This window comes from Piliocolobus tephrosceles, chromosome 5 (genome assembly GCF_002776525.5).
Source record: "Piliocolobus tephrosceles isolate RC106 chromosome 5, ASM277652v3, whole genome shotgun sequence".
NCBI classification, from domain to species: domain Eukaryota; kingdom Metazoa; phylum Chordata; class Mammalia; order Primates; family Cercopithecidae; genus Piliocolobus; species Piliocolobus tephrosceles.
In genome coordinates, this window is record NC_045438.1 from 91,964,073 (window position 1) to 91,982,252 (window position 18,180).

The window sequence follows — 18,180 nt, forward strand, 5'->3', positions numbered from 1 at the left end:
GATCATCCTCACAGTTATTCTCACACTTGCTTTCTCAAAAATAGAGCTAAAGAAAGTAAAATTAAAATAGCTAAGAGAAAATCCTTAAAATACCAAATGAATAGAAAATATAGCATTAGAAAGATACAACAGCCATAAAAAATTAGTTCCACTAAAATCAGTATGTTTAACTACAACCCATTGTAGGCCAAGGTGGCAGACCACCGTACATGTCCTGTTCTGCTGGACTGACTGTGTCACTGCAGAGTTCCCTGTAGGATGCTTTGAGCCATTAGTGGAGAACAAAGACCAAAGCCAAAGTCCATACTGAGTTTTGGCATCTTAAACTCAGAATGTTCTGTAGGGTAAGCCAACTGGACTCCCTAAATCTTTTCCAAACTTGTTGCTGACAAACTACATCTTTTCCCTTCCTATGCTGTACAAGTTTTTCTATTTTTAATCCAAGGACAGGGTTTTATTTTCACAAATGATTTGGTTCATTATTTCAGACCATAGCTATTCAGACTCTGTGATCAAGTGCCTTTACTTTGCCTCCAAGTTTTTGGTAATCTACAAAAGTTACCTTCTGTATCCTCCTTCAAATTGCTGATAAAAATAGATAGGATACAACTTGTTAAATTACAGTTTTAAGGGGACAAATACAATTGTAGGTCATAGAAAAGTGTTTGGTTTTTCTTTTTTCCAGTGTTTCTAGAGAAAGGAAAACATGACAACCCTCATTCTTTGCTTTATGGGGGTAGACACCTTTTTCCTGGGACCCATGAGAGGAAACCTTCTGGAACTATGGGAGGGGAGGTGTGTCGGGGTGAGGGGTTCTGCTGGAGGATTCGTTATTTAGACAGACTAAGGCTTGTCTAAAATGTGGTGAAGAGCAGAAGGGGCAGAGTAAGAAACAAGAGGACTGGACAATGTCCCCAACAAGGAGGTTTCCTCGTGTCAGAGTCATCTGTTGCTGCTAATGTTGTTTTTCCTTTTTATCCAAGTAATAACATAAAGAACATGGGCAAAAATTGCTTTGCAACATCATGGCAAAACGCTACAGCTACAGCTAAAACTTGGCAGTTTTGTAATGGACAGGCTTATGCTGTCCATCTCACAGAAAAGAGGCAGTAGGAAAAATTCTGCCCCACCACCCACCACACACTGGGGAGGTCATTACGACACCTTGTTCAGGCAAGAGGGAAGAATGAGGGAAAACATTCTAGAAGTTCTATCAACATATAACCATCCGGGTCATAAAGAACTGAACCAAATACAATAAAGCTGAAAAGTCACCATTTCTATAGTGAATACTGTACTTTAATTCAGATTTAATTAACAAGTTCACAAGCTATTACTCTCAAACAAAAACTTTTTGCTAAAGGAAAAAAAAAGAACACATACAACCCAAAGACAATTTGATTTTACTTTATTGAATACTATCACACACACAATATTTACAGATGTAATTAAACAGAATTTATAAGATTACCAAGTGGAATATTTTTCAAAGTTCATCTGAAACTCTTAATGAAAATCATCAATACATATGTGTTACAATACAATAATAGAATGTAGAACTTTTCAGCCAATATCATGATGGTTCATTTAATAAAAACTCTCTTTTCAAAAAGAGGTAAGTCTGAGGAAATATAAAAAAAAAATTCAGAAAAAATATTTCCGTATCTAGTTATAATCTTCCAGCTTTTCTGTAAAAAAAATTATAGACATTCTCAATTGCATACATGACTATTTTCTTTAATACCATATTTAACTTTCAGCATATTGGAGTTGTTTTCCTCTTACCGTATTTTCAGCATAGGTTTAAATGTTTTTCTTATGTTCAAAAGGAATACAGAATCTAAATTTAAAACCACATCTGAATATTACTTTAAAAATAGCAATGAGACACGTGGCCACCATTATTACCTTGGCTTTTTATTATGGCTGGTCCACGGAAGGGAGCCACATGGACAACAAAGGTGAGGGAGTCCTCTAACCAGTTCTAAGTGTGATTTATTGTAGATGCCAGTTGCTTTCACAGACATCAAGACATCAGAAATACAGCATCTACACCTGTATGTCTGACAGAATACTAGGCATCTGTGGGCTAACAGTCCTAACTTCCATCTATATCAATATTCTTAGACTAGAACCACAGAAAATGTAGGGATTATGGTAGCACAGTGACATATGAGGGAGAGTTAACTTCTCTATCCGCACAAATGTAAAGGCATTTCACTCTGATTTTCTGTGAGCTAGATTTACTACCCATACACAAAAGTCAAGAATTCTAGCATTTCTGATCTTTAAAAAGTAGAGAATGTGCTATTATACAGAGTTTATTTTCCTTTGGGAAAAAACACGGTTCTTCAAAAGATATTACTATCATTTTTGGAAAAACTAGATATTAAAATGTAAAGGATCTAATAGTATCTACTCATTTGAAACATTTCAAAATCAGTGTGTCAGTGATAGTAACTTCTATATGAAAACTCTGAAAAACTAACTTAATAATCTGTAATGTATTCATTTTGTTAGAATATCACCACTGAAGGGGCTGATAAGCATGACTTAGAAAATCTAATTAATAAATACCATTTATTATCCACTATGTAAAAAATATTCACTTGCTAAAAAAGGTTCTGGAAATGGTAGTGGTGCTGGGTTTTGGGGTTGGTTTGTTTGTTTTGAAGTAAAATTTTCCCTTATATGCAATAAACAGATCTTTTGCTCAAGAAATCCATTTTTCAGATAATATACAGGCAAATTTCAGAATGTCATGAATTATCATGTAAATAACTAGAATGTAAATTAATGGTGCTTGAGAGGCCATTTTTAAATACAGAAAGTATGCCTATTCATGAACAGTATAAGTAGTTGAAAAAATATATACAAAAATGAAGGTTGAAGTTGAAACAATGGTATAAAGGACACTTGCAATCTAAACCATGGTAGAGAGCATCTTCATCTAGTGATTGACTATTCAATGTTAACATATGCATGCATCTATTTTTTATAAATCACATATACAGGCCAGGCACGGTGGCTCAAGCCTGTAATTCCAGCACTTCGGGAGGCCACGGCAGGCAGATCACAAGATCAAGAGATCAAGACCATCTTGGCCAACATGGTGAAACCCTATCTCTACTAAAAATATAAAAAATTAGCTGGGCATGGTGATGCACACCTGTAGTCCCAGCTACTCAGGAGACTGAGGCAGGACAATCGCTTGAACCTGGGAGGTGGAGGTTGCAGTGAGCCAAGATTGCGCCACTGCACTCCAGCCTGGTGACAGAGCGAGTCCGTCTCAAAAAAAAAAAAAAGAAAAAAGAAAAAAGAAGAAAAAGAAATCACATATACATACGCTAGATATGCTTCTATTAAATGTAAATATAGCCAGGTGCAGTGGCTCACGCCTGTAATCCCAGCACTTTGGGAGGCTGAAGCGGGTGGATCACTTGAGGTCAGGAGTTTGAAATAAGCCGAGCCAACATAGTGAAACCCTACCTCCAATAAAAACACAAAACTTAGCTGGGCATGGTGGCAGGTGCCTGTAATCCCAGCTACTCAGGAGGCTGAAGCAGGAGAATCACTTGAACTTGGGGGTAGGGGGGAGGTTGCAGTGAGCTGAGATCGCACTACTGCAGTCTAGCCTGGGCGACAGAGTGAGACTCCATCTCAGAACAACAACAACAAAAATGTAAATATACTACTATAAATTTGAATTTTTTTCTAAAGCACATATTTTCTTCTGAAAGTTGCCTTATACCAAAATACAAAACACTGATGATTGCTGTGTCTTGGTTAATAGTACGTTAATGTCAGGGGCACATAATAGCTTTCCCAAAATGCATACTTACCTATATGGTCAGTAGTTGATCATTTTTCGAAGGGCATCATAACACTTCCATTTGTCTGGGATGTAGAATGGTTCAAAAATGTGAGGAAATGGTGTGTCATAACCACATACTCTTGATATAGGAGCCTCTAGGTTCAAGAAACATTCCTCCTGCAGACAGAATCGGGATGGTTACTTCAAGAATTTTTTTTATTCACAGAAATGAAATAGTGCAACTTAAAATATTTCACTCACTCAAAATACAATTGTATCTAAGGACATTAAAAATATTTAAGTACACTGTAATATGAAAAAAGCAGGTAACAGCACGTTAGCATGATCCCAGTTTTACTATGTGTTTTCATGTATGCACATGCATTATACCCGTATATATATCTATTGTCTAAGCCAAACTGGGCTAATATCAAACATGCTGTTCTATGAATATAAATGGAAAGAATTATAAAAATTCAACAAATGTTCACAGTAGTTAATTCTGCAATAATATATTGCCATGAAACTGGCAATAATATATACTTTCTCACTTCCTGTTTTTCTGACATTTTATACAATGAACATGTATTACTTTCATAATAAATGTTCGTAATTCCTCCATGTCCCAGCCAGACTGAACTTCTATCAGTTACTTGACTGTGTTCTCATCTCTCTCATAGTCTGGCTTCTGTAGTTGCTGCTGGGTCTCTGGCCACTCACACCCCAAGTGCACAGCTCTTTGCCTGACTGATGTGTGTACAAATCTCAGGTTATTACCTCAGGAATCACTCCTGCTGGGAAGCCTTCCTTGACAGCACCTCCCCAATCCTACAGGGCAGATGAGGGAGGGGCTTCTGCTCTGAGCTCCCAAAGCACTGAACTCGGCATAATCCATTGCAGTTGCCCAATTATCTGTCTTCCACGAGAGACTATGAGCCCCATGAGGCTAGAGATCTGGTTTAAACATGTAAAACCTCAACCCCAGTAGAACACTGTAGAAAATTATTTTCAGGAGAAAAAAATGTTACTCAAGTAAAATATTCAAATTTGAATTTATTTTGAAATAGGGTCTCACTCTCTCGCCCAGGCTGAAGTGCAGTGGTGCAAACACAGGTCACTGCAACCTCGACCTTCCAGACTTAAGCAATCCTCCCACCTCAGACTACCAAGTAGCTGTGACCACTTGTGCACACCAACACGCCTAGCCTGCCCTCCCTCCCTCCCTTCCTTCCTTCCTTCTTTTCTCTCACTCTCTCTCTCTTTCCTGTCCTTTCTTTCTCTCTTTCTTTCACTCTCTTTCTCTCCCCTCCCTCCCTTTCTCCCTCCCTCCCTCTCTCTCTCTTTCTTTCTTTCTAGAAACGGGGTCTTCAACTCCTGGGGCTCAAGTGATACCCAGCCTCACCATCCCAAAGTGCTGGGATTACAGGTGTGAGCCCCCAAGCCCGGACTGAAAATAAAATGTTTAAAGAGTTAAAAAATTTAAGAGATATGTGATTAAACTATTCTGAGGAAAATAATATTATTTTTAACATTCACAGCTATTACCTAAAATGAAACCTTGGTATTTACTCACATGTTTATACATTGTCTTCCTTTATAAAGGATTTAAGGAGGCCCATTTTTTTTTTTTTTTTTTACATATTATACTATGTTTACATTTTAATTTGAGCAAAATTTTTACATGAAGGAATCATGATGCTTCATGCTTTATCCCTACCCTCTGTGTAATTTCTTCCAGTGACAAGTGTATTGGGGCAGAAAGAAAATGCAAACAGCACAAATTAGCTCCAAAAAGAACCTATTGGACATTTACAGACCTCCTTTTGGCCCCAATAACTATCACGATTTACAATATCAAACACCAAATAAGTGTTGGTATTCCCTAGCAACTGGAAATCTCCACGAACAACTTTAGGACTTTTAATACACACGGTTTAAAGAGCCACCTAAGAGATTCCACTACTAATAAGCTGAAAAGAGATGACATGACAGACTGGGTGGATTGTTTCTTGTTTGCAACAAGTAATTTTAAAGGGTTTTAAATTGTCAATTTGGGATTAAGTAGGTTTTATTACTTTAGCTGACACAGGGCTGTTTTTCTATCTTCCCTGAATACTGAACTCTTCATAAACAAGCTATCCATGGAAAATTAAAGGCAAAATATTTTACTAAACGCCTTTGATTTTATACCTGTTATAAAATGGCTATTCTCTTGAACTAGTAACTTGGAAAGTTGGCCTTCCACAAGAAGATCTGTTGGTATTTGTTAAAATCACTCCTTTCAGCATAATGACTAACATCATCAAACTGGATTTTTATTTTTTCAAATAGCAATGCTCCTAACTCCTCAAGAATGCAAGCCTCACTCTTTCCAGGAATACATCTATATGTTTGCACGAGCATAGGAAAACATCTGCTGTGAAGACACACTTGAACTATAAACAGTGGTTACCCTCTGAGGCTGGGAATGACAAGGAGGTGAGAGACAACTCCACGTTGTGCTTTATAATATATTGTTTTGGTTTTTCGAAAACAGTATTAATTTTGTAATAAACGATGCTGAAATAAAGGAAAACAATAAAGTGAATAATGGTTTTCTCATATGAATAAAAGTTCCTGTTTTATGTTGCATAAATTTGTGATTTTACACATACAGCTTCCTTAATTTGGAAACGATGACTGTAAATTATGTAGCATTAAGTTGTTCTTAAACACTATTATAAGTATGTAAAATGTAAAAATCATAGAAGATAATTCAAGGATATATAAGAGAAGACTATGAATAGGGTGTTCAGTTTTTTAAAGAATATACGCTGACTGACTGAAACAGCTTGAAATTCTCTTTAGTAACAAAAGTACATTAAAGAGCCTTAAGTTATATTTTCCATGAACTTCAGTTTACACTTATTTTTAAGCAGTTGGAAGTAAGACCCTTAGGTCAATTAAGCAGCTGTACAGTTACTTCTCACTGAATTGGTTCACATATAAATAATTTATGTGTAGTATGTTTCTTTGCACTACCACCAAAACAGAACACCCTTGTTCCGCCTCAGTGTTTTCAGGCAGAAGCTGTATACATGTACGTACGTACATACACACACACACACACACACACACACAGACACACACACAGAAAAACAAATACTGAATCTCATTGGCAAGTTTGTAGATTAATGGAGACAAAGTTTCTCTCCATTATAAATACATGAAGCCATAACCATAGCAACCACGTGCCCTGAATTTTCATGACAACTCAGATGAATCATATTCTTCTGTTCCATATCTTAAAAACCATATTTGATGACTTTTCATTCAGAAAAAGTAAGCCACATAAATTGGGAATTAAGTAATGGCATAGCCTACAGGGCTGCTGGGAGACTTACATGTATTATGCAGAATATGGGCTAGAAACGGGGAGTGTTCGTTTATGGTCTTTCTCCCTACAGAGCTGTGTATGTAAGCTGGCTCAGGCCACGTGGAACAATCACAGATGTGGCTGTGAGGCTCCAAAGCAGATTATAGTGTAACATGTAACCAGAAGCAACAGACAGGCACCTAGAGAAACTTTTCTCTAGCTATTTGGGGTCTAAAGTTGCAGCCAGGATCCAGTAAGAAGGACTGAAAATGAACCCCAAAACAACGATTTAGTACCGCCTACATAGATTCTGTTGTCATATGTGCTTTCACAGTGCCAGGTGCTTAAAGTAGATATTTCTTCCAAAAGTTGCATGTGAAATTTTAGAATATAATATTTGAATTTACCTCTGAATATGCCTTTTTGCAACAGGAGAATTTTCATTCTAAATTATGTTAATAATAAGAAACCAGGCATGGGCTAAATGAGTTACATTTTATCTCATTTAACCATTTTAACAAATCTATGAAGTCAGTATTATACTTCTTTTCACAGGTGAGGAAATAAAGATAAAGGAGGTTGCCCAAGATCAAATCTCTACATACACAGCCAAGTAAGATTCAAACCTGACTACAACGCCCATTTTCTTAGTCACTCTTCTGCAAATTTTAAGACACTACTATTGAGAATAGCAATGATAAGGGGAAAAAAATGAATTAGGAATACAAAAGAATATGGTAGTGTGAAGGCAGGCTGGGATAATCAAGGTCTGACAACATAGCCTTGAGGGGCATATGAGTTAAGTTCAGTCTTAGAAGCCTCTTTCACATATAAAGAAAGGTAGAGGCTAAGGTATGTGAAGGAGCTGAAAACACAAACTTGATCATGAAGGTAACACACAGAGCAATGAACAGATGGTCCCGGGTACTGGGAACCTCCTAAGCCACACTAAATGATTGTAATAAGCATAACTCCAACTGTTTATATATTAGCCATCTGGATTGCTATGCACATTATAGCCAGAAAAGAAAGCAAACAATGTGAAATAACAATTCCAAATCATTACAATCATAGACACAGGCAAAATAAATTGTCTTCATTTGACTATTTTCTGTAACAAAATAAAACAAAACAAATTTATCTTTTTGTTTTGTTTTATTTTTAGAAAACAAAGTATCTTGTTAAAATTAGGAAGGACAGAGAACCTTTAAATTTTCTAGCAGGTAAGAGAGAACAAGTACAAATTAAAAGAATAAGATCCATTATGGTTTTAAGTAAAATATATTTATGGGGCTTTCAAAATTAAGAGTACTTCATTTATTCCCATGTTTTGATGAACGTAATATGTTACATATTACACGTACATAAATTCACATATATTAGGGTTTTCACAGGTTTCCCTAGGATCTCTCAATATCTAACCCTATTTCTCCATTCAAGTTTTAAGTATGTCCATCCCTAATTCTCCTTGTCACAGTGTCCCTGGAGTTACATCACTGAAATTTCTGTCTCAGGCATTACACATCGTGGCTTAATTCACCCTCAACTTTTTTTTTTTTTATGGCAAGGTTTCATAATATAATTGATACAGCATGGAATCTGGAATTCTATCTGAAGGGATCTTTGTTCTATTGTGATTTAACCTCCCCGAGGTTTGTACTGTTTATTCAACATCAAAATAGAAGTGTTACAATTCCCCATTATTGCATTTTCCTATTGTTTTATGACTCTATTGTTATCTTGCCTTTATGTCTACTAAGATTCTGCAGCAGCATATAAAAAGTACCTGGTTTCATGCCTGACATGTCATTGTGCTCAATAATTGCTAGACTTTACGAGTTAAAGGTATCCCATATTTATAATAAACACAAGGTATTTTAAATGATAGACCAAATTACCACGAAAGACAAAATTCAGGTACACAGAACGGTCAAACCTGAAAAGCAGTATCCGTATAGCACAATGCCTAAACAGCTATCATTTATTAAACACTTACTAAGCCTAAAATGTGTAAGAAAATACCAAAAATACGTAAGGGCTGTATGAGGAAGAGGGGTGGAGGGCACTGCTAGAAAGCCTTAATGCACTCAGGCCTCTAGGAAAGGCAGTGTCTGGTGCTGCCCCCTGGTGGGGAGCAGGATGCCCAAACACTAATTGCTGGTTCTGGGGCGTTGGAAATCCCTCCGCGCACACAAAGCGCCTATTTTCCCACTATAGAAAAAGTGGCCTGTCAGTCAACTTCCGAAAAGCTACGAGTAAAAGAGGCCAATAGACAACTGGATGTAATGAACGTATACACACTTCAAAAAACAGAGTCAAGAATAAAGACCATCCAACATCATTTGGTGTGTTTTTAAAGCAATCATTTGCTTTTTGTTTTTTAATGCAAGACAATTCCAGGCTCAGATTTCTTTCTAAGAACAATTTTGGAATAATTTTTACGCAGTTCTTCTGACGGAAAGTTGGGTACAGCCCATTGTGCAAGACTATATACCATCTTGAGCTGGAAAACTGTGAAGAAAAGTTCAAAGTGAGATCAGAAAATTAGAGGTCTTTTATATATGTTCCCACTTCTTATATGGCTGGTATACACTGATAAAGTTCCTTTCTTTTCCTGCAAAACTATTAACTAATTTTTCTAAACATTTAACGGAAAGCCAGAAAGGCAGGACATTGTAATAAGAAACATATCATAAGTCAAAACAGGCATACGTTTCCTGTAGGATTATCTGATAAATCAGAATTTTATGTCCCTCCTTGGACCAATGAGAAACATCATTCCACAGCTTAATTTCCAAGTAGTAACCCAGAACATTAACATTTAATTTACTTTGCAAACAACAAGGTCCAGGTTATTTCATGTAATCATTATACTACCACAACACACTTAACTATGAAAATATACTTTATTTGGACAGGACTAAATTATAAATATAATGAATAAATATACAGATAATATAAATTATAAATATAATGAGTATTGAACACGACATATAGCAATCATGCAGCTATAATCTCTTCTGTAGGAAAAAAACATTAAGAAATAGCTTTAAATGATGTGTGAATGTGCTTACTTTTAAACCTAAATTGGAACACCATTTAGTGCTTAATTATTAAATTAATAAAACAGCAGATATTTTGCTTCTAAATGCAATTACCTTCTAGAGGTCATAATTAGTAGTATAAGAGTTAAACTCTAAGAATATGAGAAAAACAAAACCAGTATTCTAAAATGATGTATAGTTGATACTTTTAAAGTCCGTGAACTCAGAGATTTATATTTGTCCTAGTTATGTAAGGCTAGACATCACTCAGCTTCCAAATATTATCACAGAATATTTACTTTAAATTTGTTTTAAATCTGCCATGAACATTTGCCCATAGTCACAACATGAGTTTTAGCAAATGAGAAAAAAATGATTCTGGTCTCTTGAATCACACTTTCTCAGCAAATGAGTCACAGAAACCTGTGAAGGCAGTATGCCAACAACTCCAAATTAATTTCATTACTGAATTAAATAAACACAACTTTACGAATGTAAAATATTATTTTTCATTTAAGCTAATGCTTTAAACAATACATAGCATATTTGAAAAATAACGCTTAAAAATATATGAGTATGTACCAATTTTTCAAGAGCATGGATCTATGAAATTAATTATTTGGAAAGCAGAGTCTCTAACCTACCCTCGAACTAATATGATGCTCCCCCAAATGTTAGAGGTATGCTTATTTTATTAAGACCATGCACATGAGATGTACAGAACAAACGCTCATTGATATAAGGTCTCTCACTCTTAAAACACAGCTGAACCAATATAACTGAGTAAGACAGTAGATGAATAATATAATTTCACCCAGATCTGTATAACACTTAAAACATTATTATCAAGCCTATTTCAACAATGCTTCTATGTAAAATCATAATCTTGACTAAATTAAAATCTGAGATCTCTATTACTTAACTTCACTGAACCATCTTCAATGTCTGCTGACTTAAAAAAAAAAATCCATCTCTTCCTCTTTAATGCAAATTACTGGCAATTTGTCTTTTTTTTTTTTTCTCTAAGATTTCTTTCCACTAGTTAAAGAATGGAACAGAATCCTAAATTAGGATTTTTATTTAAATTCAGATTCCATTTTTAAAGTGGATGCTTATTTTTTGAAGTTAGAAAGAAATGTTATTTTTGATCTAAATGGGCTTCCCTGGATACAATCTAGCTACCTAAAACAAAGTTGGAGAATGGTATTAACACATGCATAGAAATAATTAGTGATTCAAATTCAATAGCTGTGTCAGAATAAAATCATACATTAATATAAAATTGTCAGAATCTCAATATATTACCTGTAGAAACTGAAGTAAATTTTAAAATCAAAATTTAACATTAAAGCAATAATTTATGTATTAATTCAGATTATTAAAACAATTATAAGAATATGAATTACTACCATTTTCTAAAAACCATAGCTTTATAAATTTTGCTATTTTAAAATCAGAAATAAGCAACAACAAGGAAGTGACAACTCATTTCTGTAATTTATAATCTTATATAAAATCACTTTTTAAAAAAGTACACTGTGCTTATTGTGGTCCAGAGAACATACTTAAATATTTTAAAATATTAACTCATTTCAATTTTTATAAAATCTAAATTAGCGATCATAAAGGTAAGAACTAGCACCTCATCTAAACCACTTTGTTTTTCCAGGTAAAATCTGTAAAAGCTTGGTTCTGCTTTCAATTTCTCCCCTGCATACAGTCTTGAACTATCACTCAGTTTCTTCACCATTTTCATCTGCAGAGCACTGCGAGAAACTATGGAAAAAAAAAATTGTTCTTCACTAAATCTCTCTGCAACATATTCTGTTTATTTGCTGCAGTCGGTCTCTAAAGATGTTTGAGGCTTTAAAAGTTCAAAGACTAAAATTTAAATTCTTTATGAGATACACGATGTGCAAGTTTTGACATTTAAAATGTACTGGGCTACCATGCTTTTGTTAAAACACTTTACATTCAATAAAGAGGAAAAAAGGCAATGCTCTCAAATTTCCACAGACGTTGAAGCTTCTCAAATTTTATAGTTCAAATTCTTCCTATAGAAGAAAGCACTGACGGCAACGTTTGAAAGTGGAATTTCCTTAGAATGTGGAAGCATAATGATAAACATAAGCGACTTGCAGTACTGGGTCATCTCATGAACAATCGCTCTCCGTAAGGTAGGATTTCTGATTTGCTTGGCACCAATAAATGTAAAATACTCCTGAAAAGTGGCTTTTGATGATCATACAAAGCATTCAATTTTTCTTCTTGTTCCCCCCCCCCAACCACCAACAAAATTCTTCATCTAGCAGTCTAACACCACCAAATGGTATTCTGAAGACAGAAATCAATCCTGGCTAAAGCAACCAGACAATTCCTTTGTCTCAGGAAAGAGAAAATATATTCTTTTAGAATTTGAAAGATTGGAGCTACATTAAGATTTCTCGTAAAACTTGTCACTGTCCCAATTTTGCAACCTGTTTTTAAGTTTGAAGACTAATTAGAAAATGAAACTACTAGAAGAGACTGATTTCTCCCTCTCTGGCACCATCTTTCTAAAAAGTATGAGAAGCCAGATAGTTTTTGAAAGGATTCAATTAGACAAAATAAAAAGTACATATATATATATATATATAGAGAGAGAGAGAGAGAGAGATGACTGAAATATTTGCTATTTTACAAATTGTAATCTTTTGATAAAACACTTTTATTTTACTGCTTTTTCCCTTCTCTTTAAATATGCTAAATTTCTTTTAGTGTATGTTTAAAAGAATGCAAAGGACTTGCTAAACACAAAAAAGACAAGAAAAAGGGGAGGGGAGAATCTATTTTTCTCTACACAATGCCAAAAGAGATGTACCAATGTTTTTACTAAAATTAAACTTTTTTTTTTTTTAAGTTAATCTTGGGTGCCATAGCAACACAGCCTTTAAAGCTTGGTTTTGCTCAATGAATACATCAGACCAAGTCATTTTTCAGCAGTTTAATTCCAGTCACCAGATCACTGCAATTTTACTAATAAAGCACGGCAGAAATAAATGTTCTATATTATCATCAGTTATTAGGGAAATGTAATCAGAAATTTGTTAATTGAACCCCATTAGTAAATTTATCTTTGTACTCTCAAAGTTTAATAATTGAACAAATTAACAAAGCAAACAAGTTTCTGGCAGGAATATCTGACCTAAGAAAAAATTGCTTGAAATTTCTCTATTATTTATATGCAGATGATTTTTGCTAGCATGATGAGTTCAAACTATTCACTAAAACACATCTAGCAATTGTAATTATTGTTTGTATCCAATGAAAATAAACGCAGAATCCAAAATATACTTTTCTACTATATTTACCTTATGGTTCAGCTTTAAATTTGGTTAGCATTTTATACAAAGAAGCTTTTCAGATTGAATGTCTTCATTTGCATGCACACATTTTCACGTTCAAATTTCAAGAATTGGGAGACATTTCAGAATTAGGGGAAAAATACATGTGCCTCCTTTTTTACTCCCATAATTGGGTAAATGATATGCTGATAAGATGAACCCAGTTTTATACCTATTTTCACAAAGTACATATTACCTGCTCAGTATAGACAAATTTCTAATAAATCTGTTAAAACCATTGATCCATTAATGAAGAGGTAGTTAGTGACTGGAATCTGGTTCTGGATACTTTCATAGTTAAGTATAAAATATAAAATTAAAGATGCTCAGAGATACTATTTATTAATAAATTTAGGTAAACTAAATGTATATAGTTCATATAAAAAGCTATCAGTGACATATTTTGTTTAGATGAACCAGGGCATTTACTTAATAATTTTTATCTACTTACTTGGGGCTGAACTACATGAATTCAATCATGTCCCTCAATTAGGAATTAGAGGCTACCAGAGGTAACAGGAGTTTGTGTATTTGTCATTCACCAAAGATAATGACTTATATAAGCACCCAAGGACACACTAACAATTCTGTGCATAATTGACACATCCCATCCTGGCAGAAATCCAGAGAAACAACATGGAGGCATATTGAAAAAAATGTATTTGCCCATATGTCTATTTTAAAAAAGGAATATGTACATGTGTACGGAAAACAAAACAAAAAAAAAACAAAAACAAAAAAAACCGGTATTTAGTTACCCAGACTAAATACTAACCACACAGATACTATTTAATTATAAATAAAAATAGCTATTTATATAGTCTCCTTTAATCCTTTCAACAACTTTATGTAGTAGTAATGACAAGTAAGAAACTGAAGCTGGGAGAGGTTAAGTGAGGTGATCACTATCACATAGGTGTACAACATTTGTTGGTATATGCACCAAGTCTCCTGGTTAATTTTAGGTGCATTGCAGAACACTTTAAAGTTTTCATAAGAGTCTTGCTTGGATACAAGGGGAATTCTGCACTTAGTGCTATTATTGTACCTATGAAAAAGAAACTAGTGGAATTATCTCCATGTTTATGTCAAGTCCAATAAGGATTTTAAGAACATGTATAAAAAGCTTAGCAGTTTAATTCCTTTTTGGGGGAACTAGGGGGTCAGTCATTGGGGAATACAGGGTCTCTTTAATCAGAGTTACAGTAGGTTCCATACAAATTTTTACTTTTTTTTTTTTTCTTTTTGTACTTGCTGGGAAGACGAGCTAATAACAGGAAGGATGGACACGGGTGGAACTTTCTGATTAATTCCTAGCCGTTTGCCTGCGTGCAGGGCATGAGCTGCCACTTGAGTTCTAAAACTAGTTTTGAATTCTGATTTGAACCTGATCCTGACTTGAGATTTGATGGTGAACCTATGGTAGGTTGTATGTTTGAAAGGTTTCTTTTTTACTGTAAGGGTAAAAAAAATCATCAGAGTGCTTCATCAAGAAATTAAACTTGTTCCCTCTCATTTATTTCCTTATTTATGGCTAGACAAATTTAGGTAACTAAGTAATTTGATTAAAATGTGACAACTTTTTGACAGATTAGAAAATATTTTAAATAAACATAGTTTACAAGTTTTATCCTAGCCTTAACTTAAACTGGAATATAAAATCTAACCTCTCCTCTCAGTAAGTATTTTACAGCTATTCTCCACAGTTAATTCACTTTGTAGAACTCTAATACTAAAGAACAAAACTTCAGGAGTATTTAAAGAAATGTCTCTTGAGTATAAAATTAAATTTCTTTTTTTTGCAATTAAAGTAACACATACCAGAACAAGTCATTGCAATTAAATTAACCTTAACATGTAAATACAAGTGCAGTATAGGATCTCACTGTCTCAGACTGCACTCTCCAGCTTCAAGTAGTGGTTATTGGCACAGCCCTCACAGCTGGCACTGGGGTGTTTATTAAAGAGCTGTGGGCTCTCATGAGAGGTGTAAAGCTAGTTGTACACACAGAAGCGCCATCAAGCAGACATGGGCACATGCAGATGGATCAGTCCCCATGCACAGGTCCCAGTTGTCTGAGACAACCATTTTAGTCATCCCTGCAAAGCATCACTTTTAAAAACTCTTTAAAAAAGTATATATGCATATAATACATCTGGGTTTATGGTGCATTAAATTTCATCATTTTTAATTCCTAGCCCCCCCTAAATGAGCATGCTTACAATTGACACAACAAATCACCAACCCACAAGGATTTTCTTTAGGTTTCTTCAAATGCTAATTATGTAGCAAATCTAATTAAGCTCAAGTGAATCACTTCAGCAGTAGGTACTTCAGTTACTTCATAACTGCCAAAAGCGATGAGAAGTGTCTATTCTCCCTCCAAAGCAGTCATGCTGTGTGCCAAACTGATAACCGTTAAACACAGCTGCAGAGCAAATGTGCAGTTTTGGTCCTGTAAATACAGTGTTCACACATCAACCTGCGCTGTGAGCGATGTAGAATTCAGAACAACTGACTGCAGATTGGCTCATGTTACATGAGCATTATAGATGAGTGCTGTTTCACCCAGCACAGCTTGAGCAGATTTTGATGGGCCATGAGAGTTCCCTCCATCTAAGAATATATACTGAAACTCTAAAAACACCAAATATTGATAAATTTATTGGATCAACATCTGGTCAAAGTGGTTTGCTTTTAAGCTCCATAGCTCACATGAATAAAAGTATAAAGGTCATTTTGTGTGTTTGAGAACACATTTATGGAATGGTTAACACAAAAATCTATTATTTAATGTCATCCCTGAAGAAATATATGCTGTCTTTATCATAAATGTTTTTCCTTTAATTACAGTAGGTAAAAGTGAAGAACAAACCTATAAGCAAATCTAAGCTACAGAAATTAAACTCTTTTTATTTCAGAAACCCAATTTCCATGGAAGGAAATCCTTTTCAGAGGGGCTCTCCACTGGGTGGGTTGCCGGATACTTAAGGCCATGACTGCATTCCCTCTAGAGGCTGTTAGATCACTATGGCAACTAACTTTTCTCTATCAATAAGCAAGAGCTACAAACGCTAATATTCTGAAAAAGCCATTGCCTTTTCTGTGGCAGTAACAATACAACCTAGTTTCAAGATAGAAATATACCTCTTTTTGTGCAAAACGATTGTCTTCACAGATAATTACTAGAATTCAGCTTTGCAAATAAATACAAAAATAATAAAATCAGTCATTGTACTTCAGTTTCAAAACAAGGTAAAATTTGTGACATAGTAATCTAAGGATGGTACAGCTAAAGTGCATGTGTGTGTGGGTCTGGGCAGAAAAAAAAATTGGGTATTTCGGGAGCAAATGGCATATCAGAAGGAAAGCCAGCAACAAGAAAACAACACATACTTCCATGTAGCTCTTGGAGTTTCTTAAAAGAAGCACACATTTCAACAATTGTATTTCATAACCTGTAGTTGTTCTAGATACCTAATTCTTACTGTGTAGGGTAACAAATAAACTGACATTTTCCAAATTAAACACATATCCTTCCTATTTAGGGAGGTATTTGCCAGCTTTGTCTTCACTGGCTCGAGTATCAACAGCTAAATCTCTTAAGTGGTGTCTCATTTTAGGTATGCAAAAACATCACCAAGTATGACATACACAGATTTACAAGCCCAAATGGATCAGAGGTACAATGCCTGACATGGAGCAGGCATCAGTAAATATTTGTGAATGCATAAATATATATATATATATCAGCAAAACAGGAAGTAGAGTGTGGATACTTTTACTTCTTAGCAATCCCTGAACTTTCAACTCATCCACTAGATGCCACACTGGTGCCATTTTGATCATGTCCCTTTCCTAGATAAAAGGTTTTACTGGTTCCCCAAAGTTTATTCTTTATCCCTATTTCCCCCACAAAGTCCAGTAAAGACATGCACATGCCTACCTTCATTCCAAAGCTTTTTTTTTTTTAATATAAGATCACCTTGACACAAGCCTCTCTCTTCTCAAACCCTTGTTTTCCTACACCCTGCTATCTTCACACATTCCACTTTTCAAATTCAGCTCAAATGCCCTTCTCCAGGAGCCTTTAGGATGTTGGTACTGGTTCTTTGTAAAAATGCATTCATGTTTCAATCACTTATTAACATTTGAGTGTCCACTATGTCCCTACCCTCATAGAGTAGTGGGGGGAAGGTGTTTGAGGAGTGCTAAAAAGGAAGTAAGTAAGGGGTCTGTGATGGACTTAACAGGGAACTCTGAGTTGCATAGTATGCTCAGGAAAGGGCTTTCTAAGGTGGTGTCATTTGAGAAGGAGAAACCAGATCTGCAAAGAACCCAGGAGAAGCACTCCTGCCAGGTCACACAGCAAGTACAAAGCTAGGAATACAGAAAGGAGTCTGGTGAGATCCAGTTATTGAGAGAAGGCCTATGAAATGGCAGCACCAGCACAGGGAGGAGGGGGAGACACCTAAAGAGGGACAATGGAGCAGTAGGAAGAAGGGGACAACCAGATGCAACCAGAGGGTCTGATGACCAGTTGACCAGCCCTGGCATGAAGACAGTAACAGATGGTCTTGATA

At 35.2% G+C, this 18,180-nt stretch overlaps 1 protein-coding gene across 3 annotated transcripts in view; it reads right to left on the minus strand.

Moving 5' to 3' along the window:
• Window positions 1-1,391: 1,391 nt before the first annotated feature.
• Window positions 1,392-18,180, minus strand: part of BCKDHB (branched chain keto acid dehydrogenase E1 subunit beta) — a 256,098-nt gene continuing 239,309 nt past the window's right edge. The window contains exons 10-11 of one of the 3 annotated variants that reach the window (XM_026454544.1): window positions 3,843-3,991; window positions 1,392-1,621 (exon numbers count right to left, since the gene is read on the minus strand). In XM_026454544.1, coding sequence (XP_026310329.1) covers window positions 3,851-3,991 — 141 coding nt within the window. In that variant the 3' untranslated portion in view covers window positions 1,392-1,621; window positions 3,843-3,850. Of the gene's footprint in view, window positions 3,992-18,180 lie in introns of all 3 variants that reach the window. The other 2 variants (XM_026454543.1, XM_026454545.1) reach the window with 2 other exon arrangements.